Source organism: Rana temporaria, chromosome 4, assembly GCF_905171775.1.
Source record: "Rana temporaria chromosome 4, aRanTem1.1, whole genome shotgun sequence".
Lineage (NCBI taxonomy): Eukaryota > Metazoa > Chordata > Amphibia > Anura > Ranidae > Rana > Rana temporaria.
Window position 1 is genome coordinate 249,260,821 of NC_053492.1, and position 24,290 is coordinate 249,285,110.

At 43.8% G+C, this 24,290-nt stretch overlaps 1 protein-coding gene across 2 annotated transcripts in view; it reads left to right on the plus strand.

Moving 5' to 3' along the window:
- The window catches only part of FHL5 (four and a half LIM domains 5), a 67,190-nt gene extending 44,019 nt beyond the window's left edge, over positions 1-23,171 (plus strand). For both annotated transcript variants that reach the window (XM_040350127.1, XM_040350126.1), the window contains exons 4-6: positions 5,260-5,429; positions 15,568-15,754; positions 22,721-23,171. In XM_040350127.1, the coding sequence (XP_040206061.1) occupies positions 5,260-5,429; positions 15,568-15,754; positions 22,721-22,872 (509 nt within the window). In that variant the 3' untranslated portion in view covers positions 22,873-23,171. The remainder of the gene's footprint in view (positions 1-5,259; positions 5,430-15,567; positions 15,755-22,720) is intronic.
- The last annotated feature ends 1,119 nt before the right edge of the window (positions 23,172-24,290 follow it).

A 24,290-nucleotide genomic window follows, 5' to 3' on the forward strand; every position in this document is an offset into this window, starting at 1 on the left:
CTGTTGTGGCTTACAACAGACAGCATTTTTTTGTGGACTGAGCTGTGTCAGTCCTGCCTAATTTTCTGTTGCCAACCTGCTCAGATTCTCCCATTCTCCCACCATTACAACACACAACACAACAACTTTTCTTTCGCTCATGGTTAGTGTTTGGCTGAAGCCATTTATTATCAATCAACTGTGTTTACTCTTTTTCAATCATAATCACAACAGAAACTACCCAAATGACCCTGGTCCAAAGTTTACATACCCCAGTTCTTAATACCGTGTATTGCCCCCTTTAACATCAATGACAGCTTGAAGTCTTTTGTGGTATTTGTGGATGAGGCCCTTTATATTCTTAGATGGTAAAGCTGCCCATTCCTCTTGGCAAAAAGACTCCAGTTCCTGTAAATTCTTGGGCTGTCTTGCATGAACTGCATGTTTGAGACCTCCCCAGAGTTCTCTCAATGATATTGAGGTCAGGAGACTGAGATGGCCACTCTAAACCCTTCACTTTATTCTGCTGTAGCCAATGAAAGGTCGACTTGGCCTTGTGTTTTGGATTATTGTCATGTTGGAATGTCCAAGTACATCCCATGCACAGCTTCCTGGCTGATGAATGCAAAGGTTCCTCCAGTATTTTTTGATAACATAATGCATTCATCTTTCCATTCATTTTGACCAAATTTCCTGGTCAAATTTTCTTTTGTAGCTCACATCCCCATAACATCAGCAATCCACCTCCGTGTTTCACAGTAGGAATGGTGTACCTTTCATCATAGGCCTTGTTGACTCCTCTCCAAATGTAGCATTTTTGGTTGTGGCCAAAAAGCTAAATTTTCGTCTCCTCATTCCAAATGGCTGTGCCAGAAGGTTTGAGGGTTGTCTCTGTGCTGTTTGGTTGTATTGTAATAGAGATACTTTGTGGCATTTGCATAGTAATGGCTTTTTTTCTGGTGACTCGACCATGCAGCTCATCTTTCCTAAAGTGCCTCCTTATTGTGCTTCTTGAAACAGCCACACCACATGTTTTCAAACGTCCTGTATTGCACCTGAAGTTATTTGTGGGTTTTCTTTGCATCCCAAACAATTTTACTGGCAATTGTGGCTGAAATTTTAGTTGGTCTACCTGACCGTGGTTTGGTTTTAAAAGAACCCCTCATTTTCCACTTCTTAATTAGAGTTTGAACACTGCTGATTGGCCTTCTCAATTTCTTGGATATCTTTTTATATCCCTTTCCTGTTTTATACAGTTCAACTACCTTTTCCCACAGATCCCTTGACAATTCTTTTGCTTGCAAGGGTCTGTCAGGAGTCCAGAAACTCATTGAGCTTTTATACACACACACTAATTATAAGAAAACAGATCACAGGTGAAGATGGTTACTGTTGTCATTATGAGTAAACACAATTGATTGATAATAAATGGCCAAAAACTAACCATGAGTGAAAGAAAAGTTTTTGTGTTATCATTCATATTCTCTCAAAAATGGCCAAGAAATCATAAATTCTGCCAGAGTGTGTAAACCTATGAGCACAACTGTATACTGTATATACAGTATATACAGTATATTTACAGTATCTCACAAAAGTGAGTACACCCCTCACATTTTTGAAAATATGTTATTATATCTTTTCATGTGACAACACTGAAGAAATTACACTTTGCTACAATGTATATATATATATATACACACACACACACACACATATATATATATATATATATATATACATATACATATACAGTATCTCACAGAAGTAAGTACACCCCTCATTTTTGTAAATATTTTTATTATATCTTTTAATGTGACAACACTTAAGCTCTGGCAACCTGTGAAGCTCTGGTGAACTCCATGCCCAAGAGGGTTAAGGCAGTGCTGGAAAATAATGGTGGCCACACAAAATATTGCCCCTTTGGGCCCAATTTGGGCATTTTCACTTAGAGGTGTACTCACTTTTGTTGCCAGCGGTTTAGACATGAATGGCTATGTGTTGAGTTATTTTGAGGGGACAGCAAATGTACACTATTATACAAGCTGTACACTCACTTCTTTACATTGTAGCAAAGTATAATTTCTTCAGTGTTGTCACATGAAAAGATATAATAAAATATTTTCAAATATGTGTGGGGTATACTCAGTTTTGTGAGATACTGTGTGTGTATATATATATATATATATATATATATATATATATATATATATATATATATATATATATATATGGGATGTTATATTCCCAGTAGATGAGCTGCCTAAGGGACTGGTATAGATGAAGGGAATTTCCAGTTGTTTGTTTTCAAACAGAAGTAAGCAGCAGGGAGCTGTCATTTACTGCCAATTAAAACTGAATTTTTTCTTTATAAATGTAAATTTTGCTAAAGTAAGTTGTATATAGTACATTATACAGATGTGCCACTTCACAGGCAAACTAGAGTGTTTGTTAAGCTAAAAAAAAAAAATTGTGTCCTGTTCCCATAAAGCATTTTATACAGTGCTTGTGCTGTGTAATTTTGCCCCCTGTAACAACTTAAATACCTTGCTGATCCTGCCTGGCTATACCCTCCCCTCTGTAAATTGATCACGGTTTATCATGGCTGCTAAGCCCTGACACTGTGGTCAGTTTACATGCCTCCGTCATCTGCAGCTCTGCTCTACTCTGCGCTCCTATGTCCTCCTCCCCTCCCCTCTCTGCCTGTCATCTCGTACCAGTGCCCCCCCCCCTTCCTGTTGGTATCATAACTTTTTGTTATTACTACAATCCCCTCTGTTATAATAAATGCTGTGCCCCACTGTATGTGATTGACATCAGTGGGGGTTTCTCAGCTCCACCCACTTCGATGTCAGACCTGGAGAAGAGAGACACAGCCGGTCACGTTACTGCCGGTTGACACTATAAAATAAGGTATTTATCGGCAGATTTTTTTTTAAAACACATACAGTTGGGCACAGCATTTATTATAACAGAGGGGATTGTAGTAACAACAATAACAACACTTTAAGGTCCTCCCCCATGCTTATTTAAATAATTAAGATTTTTTAATCTTGCCCTTTAAGCATTATTAAAATTGGTGCTTTGCCCAAGGCAGTGCCCAGCCCCCACACCATTTTTTTGACAACCCCAAACCTATAAAGCATCCATTACTGTTTTTTAACATTCCATTCCTATTGACTTTAGTAGGGTTAAGATTCAGCAACTGAACTTTCCTTAAGTATGTGAACTTACCCTGAATCCGAACCCGGGCATTTAACTCATCCCTAATTCATGTATGCTCTTTAAATTTCTACCCCAAAGAGTCTCATAAGCAGTCCACTTAGTTTGCCTACAATTTCTCAAATATTTACCAATCCACGGAGGAGTAGCTAGAAATTCTCTTCCCTGCGATCCCTGGTATGAGACCACTAGTCAGTTGAAAGAGTATACTTTGTGCACTGATTGTCCCCAGGACCATCACAGGCAAAACATCAAGTCTGTTGATGTGTCTATTGAAAGGCCCTGCCTGTGTACAAAGCCGAAAGCGCTTGTGATCTCCTGTAATAAGAGAGCATAGGGAGTCGGTAAGCAGCAGTGAAATCAGTGGTGAAATGTATCCCTTTACACATCACGTTTCTTGGGTGTATTGTCATTTATTGCTACGTTGATGTCAGTTCATCAGATGTACTTTATTACTTAATATCACTCATCTATATTTTGTACTCACAATTTTGGTCATTAGTACAACTGAGGCCTCGTGCACACGGCCGTTTTCCTCGAAAGAATCCATCAAGAAACTTGGTGGGAGAGCTTTTCTGCCGAGGAAACCGTTCCTGTGTACGTTTTTCATCAAGGAAACTATCAAGGAACTCGACGGGAGTCTCAATTTCCTCGTCGGGCTGGTTTTCGATGAGAAATACGTTTGTGTGTATGCTAAGAATCCCACGCATGCTCAGAATAAAGTATGAGACGGGAGCGCACCTTCGGTAAAAGTAGCGTTTGTAATGGAGGTAGCACATTTGTCATGCTGTAACAGTCTGAAAAGTGCAAATTGTCTCTTACCAAACTTTTACTTAACACGCAGTAACATGAAATTAGCAAAAGCAGCCCCAAGGCCTTACTTTTGAAAAGTGTTTATTTGCTTCTCACAGGAAGTTGCTGCTTTTTATGTACTTATTTGAGACAGCGTAGTAATATCCATTTCTTTTATATGATGATGATATTAGTGCCACTCTTTGAATCATTACCTTGTGTGTGCAAGGTGCTGTGGTTATGCATCCACAGTGCATACGTAGACCCCTTACACACTGAGGAGTTTTTCAGGCGTTTTAGCGCTAAAAATAGCACCTAAATACCGCCTGAAAAACTCCTGCCATGCAGTCTCAATGTGAAAGTCAGAGATCTTTACACTGGAGCGGTGCGCTAGCGGGACCACTCCAAAAGTCCTGCTAGCAACATCTTTGGAGTGGTGAAGGAACGGTGTGTTTACCACTCCTCCAACGCTCCTTCCCATTGAAAGCAATGGGAAACCGTGGTAATACCGCCGGCAATGCGCCTCTGCAGAGGCGCATTGCGGGCGGTATTAACCCTTTTTCAGCCGCAATTCCGACGGTATAGTGCCGCTAAAAATAGTGCCGCTATACAGTCAGTGCACCTCCCGCCCCAGTGTGAAAGGGGCCTTACAGTATACATTCTCCCAATACGTCCTCAACCTTTGGGTTGAATGATGCAGGGCGCTTGGGTAACCCACAGGACATATTTACTGCATACATATTCACAGTACATTCATAGGACATTAAAAAAAAATCGAGAACTGGGTTTTAATTGAGAGCTTTGTAACAGTGCAGCAGATCATAAAATGAAATGAAAGGAAAGAGAAAGGCTCCTTTAAGTGCAGTGGTTAAAAGATTTATTACAGGCACAATGGGATTAAAAACACCTACAAGATAGTAAGAGGTTATAGGTATATAATGAAATGAAAGCCTTCCATTGGGCTCCAGTATAGTTTACACATTTGTGTGGCTGTTGATGACTGATTGTTTTCAACCATTTTCCCTGTTGCTGAGTCTATTAGAACCATAAGGAAAGTCCCAAGTCAGCAATAAAGTAAAACTAATACTCTTCCTTACTCCCTTTATTGCCAAATAAAATTAGAACTACTATAATGGACTATAGGAAATAATTGTTCAAAACCATGCTATGCTACAATGGTTGTTATAAGAATATGTGATTTTTCGGAGTGAACAAAATCTCTCATTGTATACATTACTTTACACATGTCTAACATATTTCTTCTTGCAGGTTCTCGTAAAATGGACTACAAGGGGTGTAGCTGGCATGAAACGTGCTTTGTCTGCGAGAGCTGTCAGCAGCCCTTAGGAAGCAAGCCCTTTATTCCCAAACAATCCAGTTTATATTGTGTGCAGTGTTTTGAGAATCAATTCGCAAGTCACTGCACATTTTGCAAAAAGGTAAAATGTTAAGGTACAATTTAAATATGATCATTATTCAATGATGTCATACATTTTTTTTCTGTAAATGCTCAGATTTTACTGAAAGAAGTTGTCACTTTTGTCCCAGAAAAGTATTACAATGTTGATTTTTTTTTTGTATAAAAGCTTCCCATAAAATAAATAAAACATTCTATTTGTACTTGAGAATCAGGACTGTTATAGACAAGATAACTTTTTTTGCAAAGGTTCTGTTGCCATGAATTTAAGATTATTAATTGTTCATTGTACCATAACCACTTGCCGACCAGGCATTACTCAGGTGCCTTTTTGTAGAGCTGGCGGCTCTAACTAGCTGCTAGTAGCCCCCCTCTTGCCACCTTCTGTGGCTTGCTTGGGCTCTCCTGCCTCACCTGGACCCCCGAGCGACCATTCGGCACGTCTGCCGGCAGGTCGAACAGCCCAACAAAGCCAGGGTCAGCTTTGATCAGTTCTCTGCTATGGTAACCCAAAAGCGATGACCTAACATTACTTCCGATTTACCCGTATGTAAACAGCGCCATTTAAAATAAATCTAAAGCATTCAAAAATACAGATCTTGCTGTTTTAAATGCTTCTAAGGGCAGGGGAGAGATCTTTTATACCCCAGATCTCTCCATAAAGAGTACCTGTCACATGTCTATTGCTTTTAAAAGGATGATAACATTCCGTGTGACAGCAACAACAAAAAAAGATATTTAAAGCAACAGTGTCAAAATAAAAAATTAAATAAAGTGCCCTGTCTCCCCATGCTTGCAGGCTGTTTCTGCATGCCATTCATTCCAATGGGCAGGGGCAATCTATACACCACTCCTGAACTTCCCCAAAGATGCTGCTTGCAGGACTTTTTCTAACTTCTGCAAGTGCACCGCCCCAGTGTGAAAGCACTTGAGCTTTCACACTGGGGTGGCTGGGGAAGCAGTTTTCAGGCAGTTTTCAGGCACTATTTTAAGCGCTAAAACACCTGCGAACCTGTGAAAGGGGTCTAATAGCTTTTGATACGCTGCTGGCAGTGGGCTGGATGCTGCAGCTGTGCCAGCTGTTACTGTTATAAAAAAACACTCTTCCGACAGAAATAGAAAGATACAATGTAACATTGTTACCTCTTCTTTTCATTCATCTGCAGATCGAAGGATGCACTTCACCTGCAGATGACGTCTGCTAAAAGAGAAGTGTGGGATAACAATATATGTATATGTGTATATATATATATATATATATATATATATATATATATATATATATATATATATATATACAGTACGTCAGTTCCAGCACATCCCTCCTGAGGACTGTTGCCCAGAACTGGAAGGCATACTCCAGGTGCAACGGAACCAGAGTCTCGTAGAGTGGGAAAATAATCATTTTATCTCTGGAGTTAATCCCCTTTTTAATACATGCTAAACTTCTGTTGGCTTTACTTGCATCTGCTTGGCATACCATGCCATTGCTGAGCCTGTCATCTACTAGGACCCCCAGGTCCTTTTTCATCCTAGATTCCCCCAGAAGTTCACTCCCTAGTGAGTAGATTGCATTCATGTTTTTGCTACTCATATGCATTATTTTAAATTTTTCTACATTGAACCTCAGTTGCCATGTAGTTGCCCACCCCATTCATTTGTTAAGATCTTCTTGCAAGGTTTCTACATCCTGCAGAGAAATTACTGCCCTTCTTAGTTTAGTATCATCCACAAATATTGTGATTGAGCTGCGTATCCCATCCTCCAGGTCGTTTATGAATAAATGAAATAGGATTGGTCCCAGGACAGAACCCTGTAGGACCACAATTTCCACATCGGACCAACCTGAGTACTCCCCATTTATCACTACCCTCTGAACTAGCCCCTGTAGCCAGTTTTCAATCCATGTACTCACCCTTTGACATACCTTAGTTTGTACAGTAATCGTTTATGGTGAATTGTATCGAATGCGCTAACAAAATCCAGATACACCACGTCTACGGGCCTTCCTATATCTAGATGGCAGCTCACCTCCTCATAGAAGATTAATAGATTGGTTTGGCAAGAACAATTCTTCATGAATCCATGCTGATTACTGCTACTGTATATACATTGAGCAAAATTATAAACGCAACACGTTTGTGCTTGCCCCTATTTATCATGAGCTGCACTCAAAGATCTTCAACTTTTTCTATGTACACAAAAGGACTGTCAAATATTGTTCTCAAATCTGTCTAAATCTGTGTTAGTGAGCACTTTTCCTTTGCCGAGATAATCCAAATCCAAGGAAAAGCTCTGGTGGACATTCCTGCAGTCCACATGCCAATTGCACGCTCCCTCAAAACTTGCGACATCTGTGGCATTGTGCTGTGTGATAAAACTGCACATTTTAGAGCGGCCTTTTATTGTGGCCAGCCTAAGGCACACCTGTGCAATAATCATGCTGTCTAATCAGCATCTTGATATCCCACACCTGTGAGGTGGATTATCTCAGCAAAGGAGACTAATGCCCTGTACACACAATCGTTTTTTCCGTCGGAATAAACTCTGATGTTTTTTCTGATGGAATTCCGACGGAATTCCGCTCAAGCTGTCTTGCATACACATGGTCACACCAAATTCCGACTGTCAAGAACAGTGACGTACAACTCTACGATGAGCCGAGAAAAATTAAGTTCAATGCTTCCGAGCATGCGTCGACTTGATTCTGAGCATGCATGGTTTTTAGTGCATCGGAATTCCATACCGACGAATGGATTTTCGGATAGGATTTTTTTCCATCGGAAAAATAGAGAACATGTTCTCTATCTAAGTCCGTCGGAATTTTGGACGGAAAAAGTCAGATTGTGCATACACACGGTTGGAATATCCGATGAAAAGCTCCCATCAGACTTTTTCCATCAGAAATTCTGACCGTGTGTACAGGGCATTACACATATTTAGACAGATTTGTGAACAATATTTGAGAGAAATAGGCCTTTTGTGTACGTAGAAAAAGTTGTAGATCTTTAAGTTCAGCTCATGATAAACAGGGGCAAACACAAAAGTGTTGCATTTATAATTTGGCTCAGTGTATATATACTCACCTAGGTGGATGGCTGAGCCAGCTGCTGGTCCAGGCTTCTGCACAGATCCCAACCATATGGTCGGGATCTATTCAGAGCCTTGACCCGCTCTGTGATATCCACCAACAGTGGGCCTTAGCCAACTGTCAGCTGAAAATGGGTCACAGGAATGCAGAACGAACTGCACTCCTGTGACCCACAGGAGAAGTATAGCCAAAAGAGCTTTGACTTTATCTTTTGACATATTGACCTTTGTCCTTAACTATATATATATATAAAAAGAACCCCACTATTTGTATTACATCTTAGGTAATGAAAAAGATATTGATGAATAAACAGGTCCATAGTAGAACTGTAAAAAATGCTCTGGTCCATAAGCAGTTCACAGGTATGAGAGGGGAAGTAGTTAAAGATGACTGTCAGGCAGATATGAACAACATAACTGAATACAGCTCTATAATCCTTAATACGCAATTTTAATGTATTTTCTTAATCGTACATCACGGGACACAGAGCAGCATAGCCATTACATATGGGTTATATAGTGTACCTTCAGGTGATGGACACTGGCACTCTCCGACAGGAAGTTCCCTCCCTATATAACCCCCACCCATAGTGGGAGAACCTCAGTTTTTTCGCCAGTGTCTTAGGTGTTGGTGCACGTTGAGGCTGTGCCTGTAGTAGTCCTTGGGACCAGGGCCAGCTGACCGGATCCGTCCAAGGTGCTTCATAGCCAAAGTGGACGGTACCCGGGCCCCAATTCGTGGATGGGGTTTTGCCTATAATGCCTCTCCTTGGAGGGCTGGACCCTGGGTTCCAGGTCTGGTTTCTATACCTAGAGAATACCTGTTGCCAGTGGTGCTGTATAGGTCCAGGTGTGTGGTGTTCTTTTAAGACCCCGGTCCCTGAAGGTCTATGACCATACCCACGGTGAAGGGGGAAGATTGGGCCTCTTGCAGAGCAATACCCTGCGGCGTGGAAAGGTAAGCAGGGGGCCTACGGAACTTGGTTTGTCAGTAGGCTTCCTACAGGGGATTCTTGGGCAGCCTATTTATGCCTCTGTGCATGGGCAAAGGAGAACCACAAAGTTTTCAAACGGGATGGCTCAAAGCACCCAGGTATAGTTTCCCCTGGCTGGGCTAGTAGGCTGCTGCTGCTTCTGTCACAAGGAGGGCCTTTTTGGGCAGGGTGTTCCACAGAGAGGGAACCATACCATTAGGGAGACAGTTGAAAGCTTCCTTTTTACCTGTGTCTGCTGCTCCAGCGTTTGAGGAGTCATGGGATTCCATTCCTGATGCTCCTCTCCACATGGCTTCCTGCTTCCCCTGGCGGCGTCTGACGCGCGCGCGCGGTTTACTTATTTGTGTGCGCGCTTGCGCGCGCGCGGCGACGCCGCGGGGAGGGGGCGGGTGATGCCGGACGGCTCCTCCTCCCTGCATACAGGGAGGATAAATCCTGAAGGGCTGTTCAGTCTGTGAAGGCTGTGGAGGGACACGGAGCAGCGATGCTGGCTACAGCATAGGAAGGTTTGACAGAGCTTTCTGGCACAGTGACACCCGGTGGCAGTTGTTGGAAGTACACCTTACTAAAAGAGCCTCTGGCTTAAAGTTTGCATTCAAAGCCTGTGTACTAAGCAGCGCCTTGAACACTTAGGGGTGCTCACCTAGCCCAGCATTAGGGGGTCAATACCAGACTGGTAGTTGAAGCCCTTGGGGCTCAGTATTGATTTTCCTTTTTTATAGGTTATGGGAGGTTTGGAGTCTCTCTAACATTACCCTATCCTATTGTTTCACATTTATTTGATTATATGTGTATTTCCTCCAGCTATTACAGTCAGTTGTATACTAGCGGAGTGCCTCAGAATTTGTATATTATGGCTCCTAAGGGTGCAGGTAGCGCTAAAAACGCTAAGACCGTTAAAAAACCAAAGGGTTCTCCATCAGGCTCTGAGGATATCCAAAATCCAGCGGCCCCTACTGCTCCGGAATGCCCGGAGGTTGTTGTCCTAGGTGAGCCATCAGGGTTGCTAGGTGCTACGGCTGGCCCTACTCAACCAGCTCCTTCCTATGTGACGGAAGAGATGTTAGCCTCCACCTTGGGTGGATTGGAAAGGAGGATGGCCGCTCTAATTACGGCATCTTTGTCAGGGAAGAAGCGGGTTAGATCCCCATCTCCCAGGTCTGAGTCTCTGGAGGAGGATATCCTCTCCGCTGACGAATTGGAAGATCCAGGAGACCAGACTCAGGATCTCCTTGACCATTTAGGTTCTGAGGATTCTACAATAGAGGAACCTTTTTCAGCTTCTCACGCAGAAAGACTGTGGGTTCAGTCCCTAACGGATATGGTGCGGTTGGCTTTTAAGATACCTGGGCCTCAGCCTCTGGCCTCCGCGGTATCCTCATTGGGCTCCCTGAAAGCGCCCCAAGCCAATTTGTTATTCCCAGTACATCCTTTGTTAAAGGACCTGATATTTCAGGACTGGGCTAAGCCGGACAGGATTTTTCTGCCTCCCAAAAGGTTCGCAGTCATGTACCCCTTAGAGGAAGAGTTTTCGAAGAAATGGGCTGTCCCTACTGTGGACGCGGCCATCTCATGTGTGAATAAGTCTTTAACGTGTCCAGTAGACAATATCCACATGTTTAAAGACCCTGTGGATAAAAGGCTTGAGACCTTATTGAAGGCACCCTTTGCCACAGCGGGGGCAGTGGTCCAGCCGGCTGTAGCCGCCATTGGCGTCTGCCAGGCTTTAAAGGACCAAGCAAAGCAGGCCCTAAAGGACCTCCCAGCCCAACAAGCTCAGGAGCTGGCTGACCTACCTAGGGCCTTATGTTTCGCGGTAGACGCAATCAAGGATTCGATCCAACAAGCTTCTCGCTTATCCCTATTTTTGGTTCATATGAGGAGATTACTTTGGTTGAAAAACTGGTCTGCAGAAACCCCCTGCAAGAAACTCCTTACTGGATTCTCCTTTCAGGGAGAAAGATTGTTTGGAGAAGATCTTGACAAATATATACAAAAGATCTCTAGTGGTAAGAGCACCCTCTTGCCGGTTAAGAGAAGGTTCCGGGGTCCCTCTTTTAAGCGTCCAACCTCTCCAGTCTCAGGGCCCTCATTCTCTAGGCAGTATCGACGGCCTCCTGGACGCGCAGCTGCAAACAGGCCACAGGGGCAAGCTGCAGGGAACAAGAGACCATGAAACCGTAAGCCGGTTAAGGCTGCCCCTAAGGCAGCCTTGTGAAGGGGCGCCCCCACTCTCTCGGGTGGGGGGAAGACTCCGGTTCTTCTCGGAGTTGTGGGGGGCCAAAGTTACCGACCAATGGGTTCTGTCCTCAGTGACTCAGGGGTACAAGCTGGAGTTTCGGGAGTTCCCCCCTCCTTACTTTCAAGCGTCAAGACTTCCAGGCGACCCTCAAAAGCAGGCATCACTTCTGTCCGCCCTAGAGCGACTCCTATCTCAAGGAGTGATTATGGAAGTACCAGCAGGGGAGCAAGGACAAGGGTTTTACTCAAACCTCTTCATTGTCCCGAAGCCAAACGGCGACGTCAGGCCTATACTGGACCTAAAGTCATTAAACCGCTTTTTAAGAGTCCGGTCCTTTCGAATGGAGTCCATTCGCTCGGTGGCGGCCGCCCTTCAAGGAAGGGAGTTCTTGGCCTCCATCGATATAAAGGACGCGTACCTGCACGTTCCGATTTTCCCAGGCCATTACAGGTTTCTACGTTTTGCCCTAAACTATCGGCATTATCAGTTCGTGGCCCTTCCGTTCGGACTGGCCACGGCCCCTCGGGTTTTTACAAAAATCCTGGCCCCCGTGTTAGCCATCCTAAGGGAACAGGGCATTCTGGTCATGGCCTACTTAGACGATCTTCTGGTAGTCGACCACTCAGCGGCCGGCTTAAATCGGGCAGTGTTGCTAGTAGGAAACTGCCTGGAGTCCCTGGGTTGGGTTCTAAACCAGGAAAAATCGGCCTTACAGCCCACAAGAAGGTTGGAGTATCTAGGTCTAATTTTAGATACAAGACGACAACGGATCTTCCTGCCCCAGTCCAGAGTAGACTCGATAAGGGAGTTAATCCAGATAGTCCTAAGCAGCACAAGGCCATCTATACGCCTCTGCATGCACCTGTTGGGAAAGATAGTGGCCACCTTCGAGGCAGTGCCCTATGCCCAGATCCATTCTCGGAGGCTACAGAGAGCAATTCTCACGGCCTGGGACAAAAGACTCCAGGCCTTGGATCTTCTCATTTCTCTTCCCTATGCGGTAAGGCAGAGTCTGTGTTGGTGGCTAGTCACAAAAAATCTTCTGAAAGGAAGATCGTTCAGTCCCCCCTCATGGAGGATAGTAACCACGGATGCCAGCCTATCGGGCTGGGGTGCAGTCCTAGACGATTTAACCCTACAGGGGAAATGGTCAAGGGCAGAATCAGCCCTACCCATAAATGTCTTAGAGATCCGAGCAGCTCGGTTGGCTCTTTTGGGCTGGACGGAGATTCTGCAGGGCTCCCCAGTAAGGGTACAATCCGACAATGCCACTGCCGTGGCTTATATAAACCACCAGGGTGGCACCAGAAGTCAGGCAGCCCAGAGGGAGGTAGATCGGATCTTTTCATGGGCAGAAGCCCATGTCCCCTGCATCTCAGCTATCTTTATCCCCGGGGTGGACAATTGGCAAGCGGACTTCCTCAGCCGCCAACAGATGTCCCCAGGGGAGTGGTCCCTCCACCCCGAAGTGTTCCAGGACATCTGCCGGAAGTGGGGTACTCCGGAGGTGGACGTTATGGCGTCCAGATTCAATGCCAAAGTAGCAAAGTTTGTCTCTCGAACGAGGGATCCATTGGCCTGCGGGACGGATGCCTTGGTGTGCCCTTGGCATCAGTTTACGCTAATCTATGCCTTCCCTCCAATACGGATGCTACCCCGTCTTCTTCACAGAATTCAAAGGGAACGCAAGCCAGCGATTCTAGTGACCCCAGCGTGGCCCCGAAGACCTTGGTACTCCTTGATAAAAAGGATGACGGTAGAGGAGCCTTGGGTCCTCCCTCTACGTCCGGACCTCCTCTCACAAGGGCCATTCTACCATCCTGCCTTACAGGCCCTAAATTTAACGGCCTGGCGGCTGAGTCCCTGATTCTCAGAAACAGAGGCCTTTCAGGGCAGGTAGTTTCCACCCTTATAAGCGCAAGAAAACCAGTTTCCAGGTTAATATACTATAGGGTGTGTAAGGCCTATATTACCTGGTGTGAGACCAGGAAATGGGATCCCCGCAAATATACCATTGGGAGAATCCTGGAGTTTTTACAGTAGGGAGTGGAAAAAGGTTTGGCGGTCAGCACAATCAAGGGGCAGGTGTCTGCCTTGTCGGTCTTCTTCCAGAGACCTTTGGCTGCCCATTCTTTAATGAAATCCTTTTTACAAGGTGTTATTCGGGTGAATCCCCCGATTAAAGCTCCCCTGTATCCTTGGGATCTAAATTTGGTTCTATCGGCCTTGCAAAGGCAGCCCTTTGAGCCCTTGTCTGCGATCCCTTTGGTCCTTTTGACTAGGAAACTAGTGTTTCTGGTGGCCATGGCATCCGCCAGAAGAGTGTCGGAGTTGGCAGCCTTGTCATGTAAGGCACCTTATTTGTTACTGCATAAGGACAGGGTCGTTTTGCGGCCGCTTCCGTCCTTCCTGCCTAAGGTGGTGTCTAATTTTCACCTTAATCAAGATGTGATTCTTCCATCATTTTTTCCAAAGCCTTCTTCTAAGGAAGAGAGGTTACTACATTCCTTGGATGTAGTTAGAGCTGTAAAGATTTACTTGGAAGCTACAGCCCAGATTCGTAAGACTGACGTCTTATTCATTCTGCCAGAAGGGTCCAAGAAGGGCCAGGCAGCGTCTAAAGCCACTATTTCAAAGTGGATTAGGCAGACAATTATACAGGCCTATGGCCTGAAGGGGAAGAGTCCACCCTTATCGGTTAAGGCTCATTCCACTAGAGCTATGAGTGCCTCTTGGGCAGCGTATCACCAGGTCTCTATGGCTCAGGTCTGCAGGGCAGCGACCTGGTCGTCTGTCCACACATTTGCAAAGTTTTATCAAATGGACGTCAGGAGGAACGCTGATTCAGCTTTTGGGCAGGCGGTCCTCCAGGCCGCAATTTAACCTCCTCCTGTCCGGTGGCACCTCCTGTTTGTTTTTTTCTGGTTGTCTCCCTCCCCTCATGGAGCATTGCTTGGGGACATCCCATATGTAATGGCTATGCTGCTCTGTGTCCCGTGATGTACGATAAAGAAAAAGGGATTTTTAATAACAGCTTACCTGTAAAATCCTTTTCTTGTAGTACATCACGGGACACAGAGCTCCCACCCCTCTTATGGGGAATTTTGGGATGCATATTGCTTGCTACAAAACTGAGGTACTCCCACTATGGGTGGGGGTTATATAGGGAGGGAACTTCCTGCCGGAGAGTGCCAGTGTCCATCACCTGAAGGTACACTATATAACCCATATGTAATGGCTATGCTGCTCTGTGTCCCGTGATGTACTACAAGAAAAGGATTTTACAGGTAAGCTGTTATTAAAAATCCCTTTTTTTTTAAAAAACAAGCGATATAAGTACCTGTATAATAGGACTGGAGTGTGAGAGGCAGAAGGAGTACAAGGAACCAGTTTGTGCTGACAAGAAGCATGCTGATAAAAGAAGAGAGTAGGAGAGAGAACATAGCGACAGAGAGATGAGCTCATCACTGTACAGCTTCTCCATTCAATGTCCAGTTACAGCCTGGGGTGAGTGTAGGATGACCTGGGTTCAGAGGAAGCAGGTTAAATTATATTTTTCTTCAGACTGAGAACATCTAAGTGGCAGAAAAAAGTACTGCGAAGGGACATATTTCGGTTGGAGCTGAATGTTGAAGAAAAAGCAAAATGGTTTTGCTATTTTATCTTTTAGAAGGCTTTTCATTTGTATCTTTCAGCGAGCCATTCAGCAAGCCATTCATTTTTATCTTGTTACTTTTAGCTAAAAAATTCTGTTTTATGTATATTTATATTTATTATTTGATCATCTAAAAGGGTAGAAAAGCACTGACATGTACCTTACATTTTAAAAACAGGCAATCATCACATCAGGAATATCTTTCCAAGATCAGCCATGGCACAGTGAATGCTTTCTATGTACAAACTGTAAGAAGAAGCTGGTGGGACAGGAGTTCACGGCGAATGATGAGGATCCATACTGTTTAGATTGCTTTGGTAATCTGTATGCCAAAAAGTGTACTGCATGTGCTAAACCTATAACTGGTAAGTTCCATATTGTTTATAGTAAGCAGAGACAGAGATTATGTGCATGTTATTTAATTTTTAAAAATATATGCATTTTAAATGAACACATATTTTAACTATCACTGTTATCTTACAGTGATTGTTGATATGACTTTTACTTTTTAAAAACTTTTTTTTTCATCTTTTTGTATTGTATTAAATACAGAGATTTTTTTAGATCAGCCTGTAGTGTAGAGGGAGCTCTGTCTGGTTCAGACTATTTACTCAATCGCTGTTGAATTCAGATATGCAGTAAATCAAACTGGGGAGGTGGGGGATCATTGTTTTCAGTGCATTGACAGTAGGGTGACCACATTTCCAAACTACCATTCAGGGACACCCTCCCTTCCCAAAAATCAGCTTGTGCTGTAACGAATCACAGCACAGTGATTAGACACAAGAGGCGGGATTTATGATTTCTCCAATCACAAGCTGGGGGCGGGATTGTGCTCCTCCAGGCAATCCCGGCCAGGACAAGTACTGTCAGTGAGTAAAGCGGTGATGTAGCTGCCTTTTTTGGGGGCATCAGATTGGCCCTGGGGGGTGGCTGTGTCAGTTTCATTCCGGGACACTGTATTGTCCCGGAATGAATGTGCCCGGGACAGACCTGCAAAATGCGGGACTGTCCAGGGCAATCCGGGACACGTGGTCACCCTAATTGACAGGCATATAGACTTGGCATTGCATTGTGAGGATAAGCAGCAAAGCACAACCATTTTGTTGTAGTAAAAATCCAAAAGCAGTCTGCATATCTAATAACTGGAAATTAAACATATTTATTACATAACACTTACCTCATTTAAATGCACTGTATAATGCTTCAAACAGTAAAAAAGACTATCAAGGGCATCAGAGGAGTGTCTAATTTGGTGTGCTGCCACATGACAAATGACCTGTTTTTGTAGAAAGGTATATGAATCTGGAGCATGCACCAAGTGTGGAGGTGCACTGTCACCACTCCTCCGTCATTGCAACTGGGCATTTTCCCCGCTCCTGCACCTGTCAGACAATGCAGCAACAGGGAGATTTGTTTCGTGGGGGGAACTGGCCCCGATGGGGATGTACAAACACTAGTTTTCCATCAAGTCAGCTCCCCCTGTGATTGACAGCTGGGTGGATTCTTAACCAACAGACAGCCTGATATTGGCTATCCACTTACTGCCTGTTGTCAGTTACAAGGCAAGAGCAGATCTGATGGGGAGCTAGTGTAGTCTTCACAGCCTCCTTAACAAGTGAAAAGGAGAGCATAGCAGTGGTAAATATACTGTTCTGGTACACTGTGTACAGGGACAGGCACCCTTCCTGTCTCTGTACACCAAGTTGAAGTAGACCTTAATTACCTCCAGTTTTATTATCTACAAACTGGAGGTAATCAGTTTTGAATTTGGTGCATTAATAGTGCTACTTTATAAAATAACTACCTGCATCTGCCGCATGTCTTGATAACGATACCGAAACAGGCGGTAATAGAAGAGAACGCTTGTAGTTGGGACTCGGCAACAGAGTTATATACAGCAATATATCACTCATATAGTATCACATAGTATAAAAGCAGCAAGGCTTTATTATTCACAAAAGATTCAAAATAAAAACATGAAAGTACAAATGGTACAAAGGCTATTCTTATTTGTTGTTGGATATAGAATGTTCCCATCAGTTGTGGGTCACGACTTGAGATAATCTCCAAACTATAGATATCCACCGTGTTTCAAGGATGGTATTCCTCTACTCTTCTTTAGGGATATTGTAAAGCCACAAAAAGGAACTATACTCTTTAAAAGAAACATACAATTAGATATAATATAGATACAGTAAATACAGCATAGAGTTGTCTCATTTGTGGGGGGTGTTACCTGGTACAATATAGTACAATGTTTTGTCACAATAGCGACTCATCCTAAATAACCATCGGGGAGAGCCAACCACCAGCCTATGAGTCACTGGGGTCACAAAAAAGAGCCACAAACAAGCCTGCAACTCTAAAAGCAGCAAGAAACAGGCGGTAGGGATTTTTGAATCTGGCACAAGACATTTTAAAGTGCCATAAAACTGTCGGTAGTGTCGTATTGAATTCCCCCATATATATTCTATGTTATATTCTATTTAAACCAGAACATTAAAGTGGATCTTCACCCTTTTAAATGGACTTGGCTCTTCCCCATCCCCCCCCCCACCCAGGGACATATATTGTGTTTTTTATGTTTATTTGTTTACTTTTTTTTTAAGAATTTGTTTTGGACCACTTTCCATCCTTCGTAACTCGAATGATGCCAATGCTCCAGTGCCTCCTGGGATATGTGACATTCATATCCCAGGAGACACTGGGAGCCCTACATGTCACCTCATTCACTAACATATGAGGGTTATGGGCCTAGCAGCGTGTCACTGGAAGGCTGGGCCAGAACCTGGAAGAGTCATTATAGCCTTCCGATGACATCACACCAGTGGGCAATTGAGAAGAGTATATAAGCAGGACAATACTGGATCATTGTGTAGGTGAGTATTTGAAATGTGCACTGCCCAGCATCAAATAAGTGGTGGAGAAAAAAATAATAGGGGGGGGGGGGTGAAATTTCTCTTCAATAAAAAGAATGATACATTAAATTAAACTGGTTTTCCACAGGTGATCACTGTTCTCTGACTGTGAAAACCAGATAAGAGTGTGTTGTTAAAACCCAACCTCAGGAAACCTAAAAAATCTCCTTTGCTGTGGAGCTGCGTGCCCACACTGCAGGGGCTGACTCCTTGTTTAGTCTTGGGAGAACAGTAAAAGCAGTAACCCACCACTACACTCCCCTGGTAGGCAGCATTCCTACAAACAGGTTCTATAAAACAACACATTCTGATGCTGCAGTGAGGTGGTTAATAGCTGTAGCTTGGGAGATGAACTAGATCAGTGGTCTCCAAACTGCTTGCTTTTGTCAAGCTCTTAGGGCAATATTCCCCCCACTGTCAGCAACAGTGCAGCATAGTTCAATGGGGCAGTAGTCCTCACTGACACCAACTATGGTACACTATTCCTCCAATGGATATCAATGATGGGGCAATATTTCTTCCGTTATTACCAACAATGTGGCACTATTCCTTTCACTGACACCAGTAATGGGGCACTATTCCTTCCATTCATAGTGATGATGGGGCACTATTCATTTAACTAATACCAATGATGGGGGGATTTTCCTCCCACTGATACCAACTGGGGGTTACTTGATAATGCAGGTTCTCTTATGCCACCTTCACCCTGTAAACCCTCCAGTTCCTCTGACACTCTAGGCTCAGACATATTTTGTACACCTTTAAATGATACACAGACAAAAAGCAAATAGTTTCAACTCTCTCAGACTTTACTTCTTTAAGATGAGAGGTGGAGATTAGAATTATTCAGACAAATCCTGGATGGACCACGACTAGGCTGAAATAACACGTGTAACAATAGCAATTAATAGTGACACATGAATGCAGCAATATACACAATTACCATAGAGTATATTGAGAAGCTATCAATGAACGTAAGGAAAGTGTCCACTTTAAAGGGAAACCCCAGACTGACCTATAATACCTTTATCTTATTGAGAGATAGTCTACTATAGTGACCAGTTAAGTGTCCCCTTTAAGAGTACTAACAACACTGTCCTAACAGCAAGGCCTAAGGCTGGGTTCACACTACTACACTACTTTTCATCCTACTTTGCTCTGTGTTCAATGTTTACCTATGAGAGCGTCTTGTAGCGTCCTACACAAGTCGGTCCAACTTTGAAAATGCTCCCTGTACTACTTTTGGTCCTACATTGATCCTACTTCAGGCCCATTGAATATCATTGAAGTCGGACCAAAGTAGTATCCTGTTCATGAAAGTAGGATGGATGTAGGACCAATGTAGGATAAATGTAGGACCAATGTAGCAGAGCAAAGTAGGATGAAAGTAGTGTAGTAGTGTGAACCCAGCCTCAAGCCCCTCACCAATCCTGATAGACCTTCGAGTCACCTGGTGGGACCAACAAACAATTCTTCCTCTTTCAGCTGAACCGGGACAGGGATCCATCTGTGGACTCTGCTATCTGGTTCCGCTGTATTGAGTGCCACTGCAGGGCGTCCTTCTGCCAGCAGCTGGTGGCTGGACCCACTGGGGTAGACTGGTGATCGTGTGCTATATCGCAATCCTCTCACAGAGCGGCGGAGTGGTAAACGCCATATAGTTTTGAGAGCAATATTGCCAGTTTAATGCCATATAGATCTGTGTGCATTACTGCCATTTTAATGCCCTATAGTTTTGTGCATTACTGCAATTTTAACGCCATTTACTTTATTGTGCATACCTGCCAGTTTAACGCCATATAATTTTTTGTGCGTTACTGCCAGTTTATAGCTCTGTGTACGTTACTGTCAGTTTAATGCCATATAGTTCTGTGTGCGTTACTGGCAGTTTAACGCTATATAGTTTTGTGCATTCCTGCAAGTTTAACGCCATATAGTTCTGTGTGCGTTACTACCAGTTTAACGCCATATAGCTTTGTGTGCATTACTGCCAGTTTAATGCCATAAAGTTTTGTGCGTTACTGCACGTTTAACACCATTTACTTCTGTGTGCTTTACTGCAAGTTTAACGCCATTTATTTCTGTGTGCGTTACTGCAAGTTTAATGCCATATAGTTCTGTGCGTCACTGTATGTTTGGCGCATTATATTATAGTGTATCTGTATAGTATGAGTCCACAAATTAAAGTGCCCCAAACACCACTTTACTTTGATTAAAGTGCATCTACGTACAGATTTCCACTTCTTCTATACAGTTTCTTATAAGCACCGCCCTCTCCCTCCCAATATTATCTGGGAGGACAACGAGGAGAGGCAGACGTTCCCTTGGCACTGTAAGGGGGCCAGCAACAAATGTGTCCACAGGCAAAGGTGGACGTGGTGGTCATTCCTCAGGCAGGGCATAATTTCCAATGTTTCGTGAGTTTTCCCCTGATAACCAGCCACAGCATTCAGAGGAGGTGGTGGAGTCAGTTGAGTTATTTGACCACAGTGTCAGCCACTTGCTTCTTGATGATGCCCAGCCATTGAGAGAGGGGAGAACACTGGTAGATAAATTGGCATTCATGTTCCCCCAGCCGCAGCAAATTGCCAAGTTGTCTCCAGTGGTAATGATGATGATGGAGGAGATGGAGATGATGATGATGAGAGGTCACTGATGTAATGTGGCTTGGGTGCCAGATAGAGCAGAGGAGAAAACTGAAGATGAGGAGTCACAACCTCAGGGATGCCGACATCAAGAAAGAGTAGAGAGCAGCCAACCTATTCCATCACATTCTTTTATCTGTTTTCTCCTGGCCCACTCCCCACAGCTCAGCTGTCTGGGCCTTTTTCAGCATATCTGCAGCAGATTGCACTGTTGCTATCTGCAAACCATGTCTCAGGCACATCAAACGTGGCAAAAACACCAACCATTTGGGTACCACATGCTTAACAAGGCATTTAACGTCCAACCACTCAGCCCATTGGCAAAAGCACCCAAAAGCCACAAAAGGGGCACAAATCTTTCCCTCCTCCTCCTCCTTACCCACTTCAGTCTGCCCCTGCTATACTGAGTCATTACCTCTCAGCAGCCTCCACTGACAGGGATGATGGTATATCACAGGGTGTCCCAGGTCCTAGCAGCACATCTGCCAGCAGCACAACACCAGCTGTAGACTGCAGCAGAAAAAAAAATACAGTCCCTGGCACCCACATGCCCAGCGTCTAAATTCAAGTTTGTCAAAGCTGTTGGCTCTCCAACTTCTGCCTTTTAGCCTGGTGGATTCTGCCCCCTTCTATGAATTTACACAATGTGATGTACCACAATGGCAGGTTCCCAGTCGCTACTACGTTTCACGTAAGCCCATTCCATCTCTCTACCATCACGTGGAAGGAAATGTTCTGGCATCGTTGGGCAAAGCAGTCAGCCGAAAAATCCACCTTACTGCTGACACGTGGTCCAGCAAGCATGGGCAGGGACGATATATTTAGTTCACAGCACACTGGGTAACTCTGTTTGCACCTCGAAAGTATGCAGGACAGGGCTCCGTGCTGCAGCTTGTTGTGCCCCCCACATCTCCATACAGCTGGTGGTGATGATGCCAGACCTGTGATCTCTACCTCCTCCTCCTCCTCTGCACCTCCATGCCCTCCTATGCAGAATTGTCCTATGAGCATCAGGTACCCCCTAAGCATTCAAAGGTCTATTCCCAGAGTCAGGATAAAAGGTGCCATTTCGGTGCTTCAGCTGGTGTGTTTAGGGGACAGGAACTACAGTTGAGTATAAAGTTTTAACTGCTGACTTGGGTATAAGAATATGTAATATTGACATGCAATATATAATTGTATACGTTGTTCTAGTCCTAACCTTAATAAATGAAAAAGTAAATATGTACAAAACCACTATGCATTTCCTTTGTAATCACAAGCAAGGTATATTTAGATATTGATACTGTATGGTGCACTATCTAACTTACATCATTTTTTGTACTGTGCCCTTGGAGTTTACCAGATTCAGATTTATATTTATGCTTGCAAAAATCTTCCAGTTGGTATAATGGGACCTGTGATTACCACTTAATATATATTTTTTAATACTAAAACATCTGAAGGACATTTCCAGCTGTATTTATCATCATAGAACGGAACAGAATTAGTTCAATGTTGTCAACTTGACAACTACTATTAGGCACAAGACACCTCCAAATCAGTTCTCATATGTCTACCCGTTGTCAGATGCTTTGTGACTCACTGTTCATACTAAAATAAGTACAGAGCAAAATATTGTGCCTGTTGCTACGTGACAGTTAATTCTGGACACATATTGAGATAATGACTTCTTGACAACATTATATGGACCACGTACTTCCCTGACACTAATGTATCATCTCTAACATTTGCCACAGTAATCTGATATTTATTTTCATTGCAGGTCAAGGAGGTGCCAAATACATCTCATTTGAGGATAATCATTGGCACACAGACTGCTTCAATTGTTCAAAATGCACTCATTCACTCATTGGCCAAAAATTTCTCCAACGTGATTATGGTATACTGTGCCTCCAGTGTGGTCGTGACTTATAAATTCATAGATGTTTGATGTGTAGTTTTATGCTTCTTTTAAGCAAATCGCACATAACCATGCATGTTGTCCATGTGGGTCATACCATGTGGGCTTTTAGTTTTATCACTGGTTGTCTTAAATTATCCACTTAGATATTACAGCATTCCACACTTTCACACATTTATTGAAAAGTTCAAACCAGTATTAAAAAAAAAACTATTTTGAAAATGTTAAAACTGTGTGCGTGATTACAAGATTGTAAGGTGCTTGAGAAAGCAACGGTCTATATACATGTTATAATAATGTTTAAAGTGTAAAAGAAGTAAAAAATCTTCTGCTTGCCAGTTTTCAGACAGGTAACAGTTATTTGTTAATGTACAACCAAATTGCTAATGAACCTGCTTTAAAATGCTTTGCCAATGCGGAGAAAAGCAATTATTTCACTTTAATGGCAGGCCCTGCAGTAGCTTATACAAAGAATATTTTCCAAGCCGTCGTTATGCTGTTGGAAGTGAGGGAACAATACCCAGTACCTTTAACTATGGACAAACTATGGACAAACTGTGACTTGGTTCCCTTCCTCCCACATGATTGGCCATTTAGACACCCAATGTTGTCACATGGGGATAGATAGGGGAGTCCTCAGCCCTGTGTAAGCTCCAAGCTGTGACTCTCTTCACTGCCTGTTGATGATTGGAGCAGCAGGAAAGCCATGCATAGGCTATTGGTTGGGCCGACCTTAAAGGAACACTAAAGTCATTTTTATTTTTTTTTTGTAAAATAACAAACATGTTACCTCCACTGTTCAGCTAGTTTTGCACAGAGTGTCCCCGAACCCTGTCTTCTGGGGTCCCTCGGCGGCTGTCTCGGCTCCTCCTCGCAAGAGATTTCCACCTTCATGCGAGCGAGCTCGCATGGTGGAAAGCTTTTGCGGGCGCGCTCCTGTGATACAGCGGTGGGCATAGCCGCCGACTGTATCATTTGGCCCCGCCCCCCGGCGTGCCGCGTCATCGCATTTGATTGACAGCAGCGCCAGCCAATGGCTGCGCTGCTATCAATCCGTCCAGCCTAGCCAATCTTACTTACTTTACACACTTATGTTATGTGTTAACAAGTGGTATCTGATGGCAAAACATAGTAGTAGGTTATGAGAAGGAGACGTGAAGTGAAGGAGTTGAGCCTCGTACACACGATCAGATTTACAACGGACAAATCTGTGGAATTTTGTGCAAAGGGCACTGGCCATGAATTTGGTAGGCATACAGATGGCAGAACTTTTTCAGGCAACATACAGGAAACTACGTGTTTTTTCAGCTCTTTAGCGCCACCCTTTGGGCAACTTCTGCTAATCTTGTGCTATGGTTAGCATTGGTTCGAAGCATGCAAGTTTGTACTTTGGATTTTTTTCCGACGGACTTGAATACATACGATCGGATAA